Raw genomic sequence first — 14,061 nt, 5'->3', positions numbered from 1 at the left:
TCTGTTGAAGACTCTATAGCCTCCAGCTCTGAATCTTGTTTGCAGCTGGGCCCTGAGGTCGTGACACTCGCCCCTTTTGCTGCAGGGTGGCATAATGTACTTTGAAGTAATCTAGGGCAAGATTGATCTGGACAGATCTTCCTTTTAGTTGTATAACTGCCTCACATTTTCATTGTATTTCCTCATCGCTTTCCAAATGGGGCGGGGGGGGGGGGGGAGTTCATTGCGCTTGTTAGTCTAGGATGATAGAGTGTGCCTTAATCCTCTTTAAATGCACAAACCTAACATTCTGGTATGTGACTGAATCACTGTGTGTCGGGAGGCACACATTGTCACCACTTTAAAAGAGAAAGGTATTTTCAGCAGCTAGAGGAGGGTGGTTGGAGTCTAGGAACAGTAGAAAGAAAAAGTGTTAAGCAGCCGCTTCCACAGCTCATCTCCTGTTCCCCCAATCAAACTGGCAGGCTCTTGTGTCTCTCAACTAATCATCACTTCAATTTATTACAGCCAATGGACCAGAAAAATATCTGCATTTGTAAGAATGTGATCATTTAGTGTGGCAGCACATGCACTTTGGAACTCCCTGCCTCTTGAGATTAAGCAGGCGTCTTCACTGCACTCTTCGGCACCTGCTAAAAGCATTCATGTTTAGACAAGTATTGCAACTTTTGTATGCTTTGAAGTATGTTTGCGTTTTATCTTTTTGTACACCTAATTTGGTCCTCATGTCTTATATGCATAAATCAGATATTTGCATATCTGATTTGCATTGACTCATGTACGCATTTTGAATTTTAGCAATTATCATCCAGTGTCAGTAAACATTAGAAACTTGATCCATGAGATTCTTTGGTGGTGGGTGGTTTTTTTGCTACAACGAACTAACCTTGCTGCCCACCATGGCATCAGCAAGAGCAACTGAATTCTGGTTTCTGGTGCATGAGAAAGGAACTGTAGACCTATCCTTGCGATCTGGATTCTGCGATTATCCCAGTATGAAGTTATTCCATAAATATTATCATACTGTGAGAAAACTGATCATATGAATCATGCTAAAGTGGCAAAATAAAGTTCTTTTATACTCCAACATAAAACTGGGATATAAGACATATAAAAGGGAAGTGTTTGTGATCTAGAGGTTTATTCTCTTCATAAATCAGATCTTTGCCAGTTAAATAGGCAAAAGGGTACTCAACAGAAGTGCATGACATAGCATTGCAGCTGAAACAAGCTTATAAAAGTATTTTGTAATGATAAAATAATTAGGAAAGATATTGCCAATCTGCATAAATATCATTTCCCAAATAATTGTGAAATAAATGTAGACAGATATCCAGAAATAATCAAATATTTCTTCATCAAGACAGAGATGCTGATATCCATGTGCTTTTTTGCCAGTCACATTGCAGAACTTTAATGCATTTGGTTAAATATTTACAGTCCACCCAAGGCCTGCTGGGGCAACATCTCATTTTCTCCCTAGAGGCTTGTAGGGATTGCAACTTTATTATCATGGTCATCATCATCAATTACATGATCATTAATTAAATTTCTATACCTCATCTGATATACAATACTATAATAACAAACAAAAACACTCCTCCACAAAGTTTAAATTGCCATAGATTGTTCTTATTATTAATATTATCCAACACAAACCCATTGAAATGAAAAAGATTGTGTTCTGCCATTATGATAGTCTCTAACTCTTTTTTGTTTTATGTCCCTTTGCTTTTACCTGTTTTTACAAAAGGGGGGGGTGGAACAGTGGTGAGAAAACTCTCAAATGTCCCTGATTCTGTTTGATGCAAATTTACACTTACTAAATATATAATGTATTAGGCATTATAGCTGATGTTAGGCATTTTCCTACCACATTCCTTTCTTTTTAAGTCACAGATGTGTCCAAATGACTTATTCCCTTCATGTTCTGGCTTATTTGGGTGTGCAATAGCTGACCTTTATCTGATTGGCATCTGATAGAGCACTGGTATGTCATTCTGTTTAAGAAAAATATATGCACTCTGTTGCCCTGGAGTGGGGAGTGGATGGACAATATTTTAGGAATTATCATTGCTACTCGTGATGCTTGTTTGTTTTCTTATTCTTTCAAACATGGCATACAAAACGCAAAAGTTATGATTACTGTTTTTAATGACACGGAGACAATGATTGTAACTATCACAATATGACAATACAGCCTCATTTCTCCCCTCTGAGATGGACAAATAAAATATTAAGAAGTGATTTAACTTCTTGCCTGCTTTATTGTTTAGAGAATGCCCTGGTACAAAGAGGCATGTTACCCTTAAGTACATCAACACATCAGCAGACATACCACCTCCATTGAGATATCCAGGTAACTAGTACATCAAATCCTATATATGTATTCTATCATATCAGCTTTTGATCATACTTGGATCTCTTATACTTTCAACTTAAGAAAATCAACAATAATTCACAGAATTACAAACATCAAAAGCAGACTACAGCCAGGAATAAAAACATGCTATTATCCTAGCATCCATTTCTAAATCTGCATTATATTCCAGCCATTTGAATCAATAAAAGAAGCATTCTGATAGAATAAGTATCTTACTTAAAACATTTACAAGAGAAAAACCCAAATTGTTAATTCAGAGTATAATTCAAGTACTTTCCACTGTGACTTCTGATGTGTCCACGAGAATTAGATATGCATGTTGAGTATTTCCAACTGACACATCATGATTTCCTAAACCCAGATAAACTATTCCCCCTTTAAGACTGATCAAATGGATCAAATGCAACTGCAACTTAAAATGTTGTAAGAACTGTAAGAATGCTACATAATCTCACATTTATTTTTCATGTTAGTTTCTTGTAACATACTACTGTATATAAATGAAAAATGTTACTATATATTAACTGTATTATACTCAAAACATGGAAACACATAGACAAAATATTGCTGCATCTCAATGAAAAGCCCACTTTCCTTTTCTATTCTGTTGCTATTCTGCATTGTTAAGAGTTTCATATCTAACAGATACAATATTAAAGAGCAAAGGGGGGGAAATAAAATAACTTATTTCTAACAGCTGGTATTTTTTTTAGTAATAGGATGCTAAAATCAGACACACACACACACGAGTGCTAACTCTATTTGTTCTTAGAAATATCACAAACCTTTGAAGAAAACCTCCTACAGAGCCACTTGTACCAGACTCAACCTGATGTTTTAAAATCAGGCACAGAGATCTCCAAGCATTAGGTTGGCCCAATCTGAACTATTTGTTTTATTTGTACAGTACCAGCAACTAGTTAGTGTAGCAGATCATTCCCCCAAAAAAGAATGATCTCTGGTTTAGAATCATTATCTGTTTTAACAGTCTAGTCTTAATGCTGTACATTTTACAGAGTATATAGTTCATTACATGACCAACTGGTCATGTTGTTCAGATGCCTGATTGTCATTTTCCAAAGCAACTACTCTATTCCCAATTTAAGAGTGGTAAGTGCAATGCCCCACTTCATGGATCACTGCCTTGCCATGGTGAAGGGGCTTGAATAACTCAGAGAAGTTATGAGCTATGCCGTGCAGGGCCACCCAAGATGGACAGGTCATAGTGGAGAGTTTTGACCAAACGTGATCCACCTGGAGCAGGAACCAGCAAGCCACTCCAGTATCCCTGCCAAGAAAACTCCATGGACAAAGGCAACAAGCATATAAAAGTTATGACGCTGGAAGATGAGCCCCTCAGGTCGGAAGGCGTCCAACATGCTACTGAGGAAGAGCGGAGGACAAGTACAAGTACAAAAGTGGAAAGGACCTAACAGAAGCAGAAGACATCAAGAAGAGGTGGCAAGAATACACAGAGGAATTATACCAGAAAGAAATGGATGTCTTGTATACCCCAGGTAGTGTGGTTCCTGACCTTGAGCCAGACATCCTGGAGAGTGAAGTCAAATGGGCCTTAGAAAGCACTGCTAATAACAAGGCCAGTGGAAGTGATGACATTCCAGCTGAACTATTTAAAATTTTAAACGATGATGCTGTCAAGGTGCTACACTCAATATGCCAGCAAATTTGGAAAACTCAGCAGTGGCCAGAGGATTGGAGAAGATCAGTCTACATCCCAATCCCAAAGAAGGGCAGTGCCAAAGAATGCTCCAACTACCACACAATTGCACTCATTTCACACGCTAGCAAGGTTATGCTTAAAATTCTACAAAGCAGGCTTAAGCAATATGTGGACCGAGAACTCCCAGAAGTGCAAGCTGGATTTCGAAGGAGAAAGCTAGAGAGTTCCAGAAAGACATCTACTTCTGCTTCATTGACTAGGCAAAAGCCTTTGACTGTGTCGACCACAGCAAACTATGGCAAGTTCTTAAAGAAATGGGAATGCCTGATCACCTCATCTGTCTCCCGAGAAATCTCTATGTGGGACAAGAAGCTACAGTTAGAAATGGATATGGAACAACTGATTGGTTCAAAATTGGGAAAGGAGTACGGCAAGGCTGTATATTGTCTCCCTGCTTATTTAACTTATATGCAGAATTCATCATGCAAAAGGCTGGACTGGATGAATCCCAAGCCGGAATTAAGATCGCCGGAAGAAATATCAACAACCTCAGATATGCAGATGACACAACCTTGAAGGCAGAAAGTGAGGAGGAATTAAAGAACCTTTTAATGAGGGTGAAAGAGGAGAGCACAAAATACGGTCTGAAACTCAACATCAAAAAAAGAAGATCATGGCCACTGGTCCCATCACCTCCTGGCAAATAGAAGGGGAAGAATTGGAGGCAGTGAGAGATTTTACTTTTTGGGGCTCCATGATCACTGCAGATGGTGACAGCAGTCACGAAATTAAAAGACGCCTGCTCCTTGGGAGAAAGGCGATGGCAAACCTAGACAGCATCTTAAAAAGCAGAGACATCACCTTGCCAACAAAGGTCCGTATAGCAAAAGCCATGGTTTTCCTAGTAGTGATGTATGGAAGTGAGAGCTGGACCATCAAGAAGGCTGATCGCCGAAGAATTGATGCTTTTGAATTATGGTGCTGGAGGAGACTCTTGAGAGTCCCATGGACTGCAAGAAGATCAAACCTATCCATACTAAAGGAAATCAGCCCTGAGTGCTCACTGGAAGGACAGATCCTGAAGCTGAGGCTCCAATACTTTGGCCACCTCCCAGGAAAAGACCCTGATGTAGGGAAAGATTGAGGGCACAAGGAGAAGGGGACGGTAGAGGACGAGATGGCTGGACAGTGTTCTCGAAGCTACAAACATGAGCCTGACCAAACTGCGGGAGGCGGTGGAAGACAGGAGTGCCTTGTGTGCTCTGGTCCATGGGGTCACGAAGAGTCGGACACGACTAAACAACTAAACAACAACAAAGTGCAATGCCAGTGGACAGCAAAAGCGGTCTAAAGACACTCTCAAGGCAAATCTTTAAAAATAAAATGTAAACACCAACAGCTGGGAATCACTGGCCTGCGAGCACTCCAATTGGAGAATAGCCTCTACCAAAGGCATCATGAACTTTGAAAAGCACAAACTCAGGACAAAAGGAAGAAACAAGCTAAGAAGAAGGCACGTTTGGCAAACCCTCACCGTGATCAACTCCCTCCCAGAAACCTACGTCCCCACTATGGAAGGATGTGTGGATCTAGAATTGGCCTCCAGTCACTTACGGACTCACTGTTAAGAGCATATTCATGGAAGACCATCTTACTTAGCTAAAAGTGATTGCCAAAGAAGAAGAAAGAAAAAAGATAGTTCATTAATAACAAATTAAGTACAGATGATCTGAGTGCTGTAAAAGTTTTTTTAAAACTTCAAAGGGCTTCTTAAAGGCTGTGAATCAATCAATCATGCTCAAGGTGGCTTACAAATATATATAACAAACATAACAAAAGTAGTCATAAACAATAAACAAAACATCAAAAGCTACACAACCAAATTGAACAGTCTCCTCAAAAATCATAGGATACAAAATAAAGCTACAAAAAAATAACAGTAACAACAGCAACAACCTCCTAGCTGGCCTAGGACCAGGTCACCTGAAAGACCCTTACACACCAACCAGATTGCTGCAATCATCATCCTGACTGTCCTGCAGCTGCCTTGCAGTCATTTCGCTTGCATTCAAACCAAAGTTTCAGTGCAGCGGCATCTGCATTTTGGAACACTGTTCCTACAGATGTCCGGCAGGCACCCACAATTTTGATGTACTGATTTGATTGTATTTTGGTGTAGACTGCCTTTTTATATATATTTATTTTTACGGATTGGTAGTTTATTAATGTCCTTGTAAGTATTGTTTAACTTCAAGCAAGGTGGGGGCCTAATGCGCTTTCAGTTCATACACTGGAACAAGTTCTGGGCTATATAGAACAATGGTTTGTATGCCCCTCTGAAAAGAATTAAATTTCTCATTCTTCCAATCTCTAAAACAGGAAAGATCAGCCTGGGGTCCCGATATATTGTTGGATAATTTATTTATTTGACTTATTAGTTGCATGTTGCCCAAAGGTCTTACAACACATTTAAAAACAGAAACATAAATACATTACAGCATTACAAAGGATGCATATGAAACACACGCACCTTGACTACTATCACCCCTAGCAACCGTGGCCAATGGTCAGGGATGATGGGAGCTGTAGCCCAATAATATCTGGGATCCCAAGGTAGGGAAAGCCTTTTTTAGATAAACTAGAATGAATATAATGCCATTTGGGAGAAATTCTTTTTGAAGTGCATAAGAAACAGATTGATCATTTTCGATAAAGACACTTTTAATCAAGTATAAGCACTTCAGTGTAACAGCCACCAGCTCATAAATCATAGGTTTAAAATTAAAAATCCCAAGCTGGTACTTCTGAAAAATTAGATTCTGAAGTGCTCTAGAGATAATTAGCTTTGCTTTTACTCTGTCAGCAAAGTCATTCCAAAGCCTTTAAGGCTTATACAGAAGAATCCAAAGAAGTGCAAATGGAAGTCTTGTGCTTTCCTGCCCACCCCTTCTCACTACAGCCAATAGTTACTTGTCTTCCACTCCAAAAAAGCCATACCTGGAGTGGCATGCAATGTTGTTGTGGGGCCTGCAGTTGGAGGCAGAATCAACTGAATTTGAGAAATGCCTGCCACTTATGGAAGAGCAGTTTAGATTCAAGTCATACCATTTTGCAAAGCTGACTAGGAATATTTTATTTCAAAGACACTGGACACAGTTCAGAGAAACGGAAGTACAGATCAGCAAGTGGGAGCTGCACAAACATACAGGGTGGAGTGAAAGAAATGGGGTACAAATGGTGAAGAAAAGCCCTTTGCCCCACTCTTATACCTGCCACCCTTTCAGAGTTTCCTATTTCCCATCTGTTCCCATGCTCCACCCTTTACCCAGCTCTCACCCATAGCCATTGGTGGTGGAGACAGAAAGAAAGTAAAGCACTGTATGTTCAATTTCTTACCCACACCTACAGGGCAGGACATAAATTGAAATATCCCTATAATCACTTACAAAAGATACAATCTATATCCTTTGCTGGAATTGTATCAGCCATGAATAATGCATTTCATGCTACATTAACTCCGTGGAAATTAACTGATCCATATATAATTATACCTTGTGTGCTGTTTGTACTTCTAGAAAAGTCAGTGGAATTGAATTAAACATATAGGTAGTCTCAGACACACAGTGTATTTGTGTGTGTCTAGATTCTCCTACACACACACACACACACACACACACACACACACACTAGATAGATAGATAAACAGATAGACAGACTCTTCTGTCATCATCATTGTTCCCTAAAATGTTGAATATTCAAATATATTTCCAAATGGACTGAAATAAAATTAATTTAGCAAGAATTTCACATGGGAGCAGTAAAGCAAGTTCACTGGGCAAACTCAAAATAACCTCTGTCGCTTGGGTAAAGCACATGGGGCATGCACAATTTATAAAGAATTACTTCTGAAATTTAAATCTACCCATATTCTTCATATATTGTCCTTTTTTAACTAAACAAAGGCAGAATCATGAATCCTTCAACCTGGAACATCAGTGGCTGCATTTCCCCCCTCCTTATAGACAATAAGGTGATAGAAGATGTAACGGTTATTGAGTACAGTACTATGATCCAGCCTCTTCATGGATCACTGCCTTGCCATGGCGAAGGGGCCTGAATAACTCAGAGAAGCTATGAGCTATGCCATGCAGGGCCACCCAAGATGGACAGGTCATAGTGGAGAGTTTTGACCAAACGTGATCCACCTGGAGCAGGAACCGGCAAGCCACTCCAGTATCCCTGCTCCATGGACAAAGGCAACAGGCATATAAAAGTTATGACGCTGGAAGATGAGCCCCTCAGGTCGGAAGGCGTCCAACATGCTACTGAGGACAAGTACAAGTAGATTTAGAGCTGATGAAGCGGCTGGGCCAAAGCCGAAAGGACACTCAGTTGTGGATATGCCTGGAAGTGAAAGGAAAGTCCAATGCTGTAAAGAAAAATATTGCATAGGAACCTGGAATGTAAGAACCATGTACCTTGGTAAGTTGGATGTGGTCAAAAATGAGATGGCAAGAATAAATATTGACATTCTGGGCATCAGTGAACTAAAATGGACGGGAATGGGCGAATTCAGTTCGGATGACTATCATATCTACTACTGTGGGCAAGAATCACGTAAAAGAAATGGAGTGGCCCTCATAGTCAACAAAAGAGTGGCAAAAGCTGTATTGGGATGCAATCTCAAAAATGATAGCATGATCTCGATACGAATTCAAAGCAGACCTCTTAACATCACAGTAATCCAAGTTTATGCACCAACCACTGGTGCTGAAGAAACTGAAATTGACCAATTCTATGAAGACTTGCAACACGTTATAGAAATGACACCAAAGAAGGATGTTCTTCTCATTATAGGGGATTGGAATGCTAAAGTAGGGAGTCAAGAGATAAAAGGAACAACTGGCAAGTTTGGCCTTGGAGATCAAAACGAAGAAGGGCAAAGGCTAATAGAGTTCTGCCAAGAGAACAAGCTGGTCATCACAAACACTCTTTTCCAACAACACAAGAGACGACTCTACACATGGACATCACCAGATGGGCAGCATCGAAATCAGATTGATTATATTCTCTGCAGCCAAAGATGGAGAAGCTCTATACAGTCAGCAAAAACAAGACCTGGAGCGGACTGTGGCTCAGATCATCAGCTTCTTATAGCAAAATTCAAGCTTAAACTGAAGAAAGTAGGAAAAACCACTGGGCCGGTAAGATACAATCTAAGTCAAATCCCTTATGAATACACAGTGGAAGTGAGGAACAGGTTTAAGGATTTAGATTTGGTGGACAGAGTGCCTGAAGAACTATGGATGGAGGCTCGTAACATTATACAGGAGGCAGCAACTAAAACCATCCCAATGAAAAGGAAATGCAAGAAAGCAAAGTGGCTGTCCAACGAGGCCTTACAAATAGCGGGGGAGAGAAGGCAAGCAAAATGCGAGGGAGATAGTGAAAGATATAGGAAATTGAATGCAGATTTCCAAAAAATAGCAAGGAGAGACAAGAAGGCCTTCTTAAACGAGCAATGCAAAGAAATAGAAGAAAACAATAGAATGGGAAAAACCAGAGATCTGTTCAAGAAAATTGGAGATATGAAAGGAACATTTCGTACAAAGATTACCATAATACAGTGTTTCCCAAACGTTTTTGGGCAACGGCACACCTGTTTACTGAAAAAAAATCTCGCGGCACACCACCATTAAAGCCCCGCCCCGTGACGTCAGCGCGCAGCGTCACGCCGGGAGGGACGCACAAAAGTGAAAGTTTTTTCCCTCGGCAGCTCCTCTCAGCTGCGCTCAATCCGCCTCGGAGCGCAGGAGCGATGCCTCTCTCTGGCTCTCCCTCCGCGCAGGCTGAGGGAGGGAGGGAGGTGCGCGTGTGACCCGTCTCTGCTGGGAGACCAAACCCAGCGAGGCAGAGTCGCGCGGAGGCGCCCAGGCAGCGCTGCCGGCTGCGAGGAGGAGCGCCAGGCAGCAGCAGGAGGCGCGGCCTCTCCTCGCCGCCGCCGCCCCGCGCCGCCCGCCTCCCTCCAGGCATCTCGCGGCACACCAGCCGATGTCTCACGGCACACTCGTGTGCCGCGGAACACCGGTTGGGAAACACTGCCATAATAAAAGACAAAAGTGGTAAGGACCTAACAGAAGCAGAAGACATCAAGAAGAGGTGGCAAGAATACACAGAGGAATTATACCAGAAAGATATGGATGTCTTGTACACCCCAGATAGTGTGGTTGCTGACCTTGAGCCAGACATCCTGGAGAGTGAAGTCAAATGGGCCTTAGAAAGCACTGCTAATAACAAGGCCAGTGGAAGTGATGATATTCCAGCTGAACTATTAAAATTTTTAAACGATGATGCTGTTAAGGTGCTACACTCAATGTACAAGCAAATTTGGAAAACTCAGCAGTGGCCAGAGGATTGGAGATCAGTCTACATCCCAATCCCAAAGAAGGGCAGTGCCAAAGAATGCTCCAACTACCGCACAATTGCATTCATTTCACACACTAGCAAGGTTATGCTTAAAATTCTACAAGGCAGGCTTAAGCAGTATGTGGACCGAGAACTCCCAGAAGTGTAAGCTGGATTTCGAAGGGGCAGAGGAACCAGAGACCAAATTGCAAACATGCGCTGGATTATGGAGCGCATCTTAAAAAGCAGAGACATCACCTTGCCAACAAAGGTCCGTATAGTTAAAGCTATGGTTTTCCCAGTTGTGATGTATGGAAGTGAGAGCTGGACCATAAAGAAGGCTGGTCGCCGAAGAATTGATGCTTTTGAATTATGGTGCTGGAGGAGACTCTTGAGAATCCCATGGACTGCAAGAAGATCAAACGCATCCATTCTTAAGGAAATTAGCCCTGAGTGCTCACTGGAAGGACAGATCGTGAAGCTGAGGATCCAATACTTTGGCCACCTCATGAGAAGAGAAGACTCTCTGGAAAAGACCCTGATGTTGGGAAAGATGGAGGGCACAAGGAGAAGGGGATGACAGAGGATGAGATGGTTAGACAGTGTTCTCGAAGCTACAAACATGAGTCTGACCAGACTGCGGGAGGCGGTGGAAGACAGGAGTGCCTGGCGTGCTCTGGTCCATGGGGTCACGAAGAGTCAGACACGACTAAACGACTAAACAACAACAACAACTTTGGTTCAGGTCCTATTAAGAAAAGATATCTCTGTGAGATACATGTGCTTTGATTCACAGGGACTTATTTTTGGGTAGACATTTTTTAGCAAGAACATGCTGTTAGACCCTTGGAAAATTTGCCATGAATACCCTACATTTTCTCTCATATCCAAATAGGCCAAGGGCCAAAAGGCTGATTCAGTCATGGTGCCTTAGGAATCCATCACTGCCCATGACATTCTACCACACAGTGCCTGCAAAGTTACCAGATAGCAGCATATAGTAGTCCCTGCTCTGTCCTTGCTCACACTGTAGAGATGGTAGCATGGTTGAATGCTACCATTCTACCATGAAGCAGGCGAGATACGGTAATTCTTTTGCTACTTTCCATCCAGAAGCCCTTCATCAAAAAAGACATCACTGCATTGTGGGTGTGAAGAATGGAACTGCTGTCCAGGTCCATCATTGGTAATTGGTTTCTTGGGACCTGACTACTCCCCCTTGGTCAACTGTGAAAGGCAAATAGTTTGGAGATATGTATGCCTGACATTTTTTGAAAGGCAATATGCAGCAGTGGTCTTCCCTTGTCCTATGAATCATCCAGTGACCTTTAAAGCTGACAACGAAATCTGACATTTTTTCTTTTGCCTGCTGTTTGTTTTCTGCAGTTTGAAAGCCTTTGCTGAACATTGTTTGTGCTGATAAAACCCAATAATTAATGTTTTGCATAAGAAAAAATATGACTTCTGTATAGGATTTGCAGTGGCTGCCTGTTAATTACCAGCAATTAGGACTCCTCCCATACCTAGTACCTTCTGGGTGAAAAACAGCTATCCTTTGAGGTTCTAAATCTAGAGCGGCTTAAAGCCAGATCTCTTTGAAAGTAAGGTTACCCCTTCAATATTTTGCATTGACGTTAATACATTCGTTTGAGTTTAGCGAGTCCACACTTTTACTGCTTTACCATAGACTACATATGATTTGTTTATATTGATTTTTTTGGTCTCCTCCTGTAGTATTTGCTTTAAGTTGTCTGTGCCCCCCCCAAAGCAACTAATAAATTTAACAACAGCAATAATATTGCTTGCTTAAGTCCCCTGGAGATACTTGTTGGCCCATCTACTCTCTGATTCACATGGCATTGAGATGCTGTGGACTACAGCACCCATCTCCCCTAACCATTAACCGCGTTGCCTGTGGCTGACTGAAAGTCACCATTTGGATCCCCCTTGCTCCAAAGTCATTTCATACAACTTGTGCCGACAAATTCAAGTATTCTTGACAGGGAGACGCAACCAAATCTTGCCAGGAGAAGCAAACATTGGTACTTACCGTGATAAGTTCCATCTCCAGCTGAGGGAGCCCTGATAGGCCTGTGGCAAGTGGAGTGGGCCTGGGGCCTGCAGGTAGGCCCAGAGCCTGCGCCAGGCCAGGCAAACAGGAGTCGCTGGTCCCTCACAACCTCCGTGGCTGGGGGACTCGCTGCTGCTGCTGGATTCAGGAAGACTGCAGAGAGATCCATCTCTCAAACGGCTCTGATAAAAGCCCCTTCCGCTGCACTGAAGCCCTTTCCCGAGGCTGCCCACCCCACCCCACACAGAAGGCCTCCCAAGACTGTAGGCACGGGGTGAGGTGGGGTGGGAAGGCCATGAAATGGACGCCCGGAGAAGGGGAAGGAGAGAGTGGAAACCTGGCAGGAGTTGCGGAAGGGAGCAGAAAGAGGAGCCAGGAAGAGAGACAAAGGAAGAAGAAAGTCCATTCCAAAATGGCGTTCCCGCCTTTTCTCTTTTGCCTAGAGCAGCCGGCAAAGCCACCTGCGGTGGGGCTGTTAGGAACTGGAACTGGAAATGGGCTTGTCTTAGCCTCACGTGTATTCTATAAAAAGATTTTACTGCCTGCCAGTGGGGAGATGGGCAGAGGCAACCCAAACAGCCTCTTCCCCCCTTCCTCCTACAGGAGAATGTCCCTCCTTTCAAGCAGCAACGTGTTACATTCACTTCACTTTTTAAGGTGCACACTTTAAAGCTTGTAATCTGTGAAGCCCAGTAATATCCACAATCCTCCCAGGCCAGGATTGAACACCTGCAAACTGCTTTATACCAATCCAGAACACTGATACCAATATTGAGCCTATGAAACCAGTGTACTTCCTCCTTCAGAAGTTCACTTGGATCATGCTAGGAGCCAAGGGTTATCACGCAGCCTTTGTGGGCTTGGCTAAACGTATACCCCTATAGCCCCCTTGTTGTCTCTTAGGGCAAGATTGCTGGAATAGGGCTCCTATCTTAAATTGAGCCAGATCATTTGTCCATATAGCACAGTGACATCTAGGTGTGAACTCTTTTTTGTTGTTTAGTTATTAATTCCAAGTGTTTATTTAATAAAGTTTCACTTAATTTCTTACTCATTTGCTACAATTACATTTGTTTCATGTCTGATGCAGAACTAGCTTATTCTTTTCTTCAACTTCCATTTGCGTTGGCTTCCAGTTATTTCAGTGTGTGATCCATACAGTCTTCAGCTGCCTGCAACTTTAGTGGTCTCTATTCTAATGTTTAGACACCCAACTACTCATTCAAGGCATCAGATCTTCCACATCTCTGTTAGATTGCCTATAAAATGGGTGTGGGCTTTTTCCATTTCAAAAGGTGCACAGGCACAGCCTGTTCTCTTCCTCTCCCCCTGTAAGGCTGCTTCAACTGAAATGGGTGAAACAAATTTTAAAAAGAGCAAATGTATTTTCATTTGTAACTAATTCATTTGATCCCCATTTGTTTTTATAACTAAAATGGAGCTCATTTGTTTCATTTATTATTTATTTTGAAAACAAATATACACTGGTCCTTTCAGCTCTGCTTCCAAAAGAGATGCAGC

General features: G+C 42.2%; 2 protein-coding genes across 4 annotated transcripts in view; one reads left to right on the top strand and one right to left on the bottom strand.

Moving 5' to 3' along the window:
- Positions 1-13,535, bottom strand: part of ESR1 (estrogen receptor 1) — a 205,528-nt gene extending 191,993 nt beyond the window's left edge. For 2 of the 3 annotated variants that reach the window (XM_083496475.1, XM_083496469.1), the window contains exon 1: positions 12,520-13,535. Coding sequence is in view for 2 of the 3 variants with exons in the window: in XM_083496469.1 (XP_083352595.1) it covers positions 12,520-12,534 (15 nt within the window). In the remaining variant the exon portion in view is untranslated. The remainder of the gene's footprint in view (positions 1-12,519) is intronic. The other variant, XM_083496473.1, reaches the window with a different exon arrangement.
- Positions 8,888-10,663, top strand: LOC310702427 (uncharacterized protein; the record flags this gene model as incomplete). The annotated part of the gene is made up of 2 exons (XM_083493904.1): positions 8,888-9,692; positions 10,178-10,663. The coding sequence occupies 2 exons, from the start codon at positions 8,888-8,890 to the stop codon at positions 10,636-10,638; spliced, it is 1,266 nt and encodes a 421-aa protein (XP_083350030.1). The 3' UTR covers positions 10,639-10,663.
- Positions 13,536-14,061: the final 526 nt, after the last annotated feature.

The sequence above is a fragment of the Podarcis liolepis genome, assembly GCF_965112155.1.
Source record: "Podarcis liolepis genome assembly, chromosome: 3".
NCBI classification, from domain to species: Eukaryota; Metazoa; Chordata; class Lepidosauria; order Squamata; family Lacertidae; genus Podarcis; species Podarcis liolepis.
Note: the sequence above shows the minus strand (reverse complement) of the source record. Positions and strands in the feature narration are given on the sequence as shown.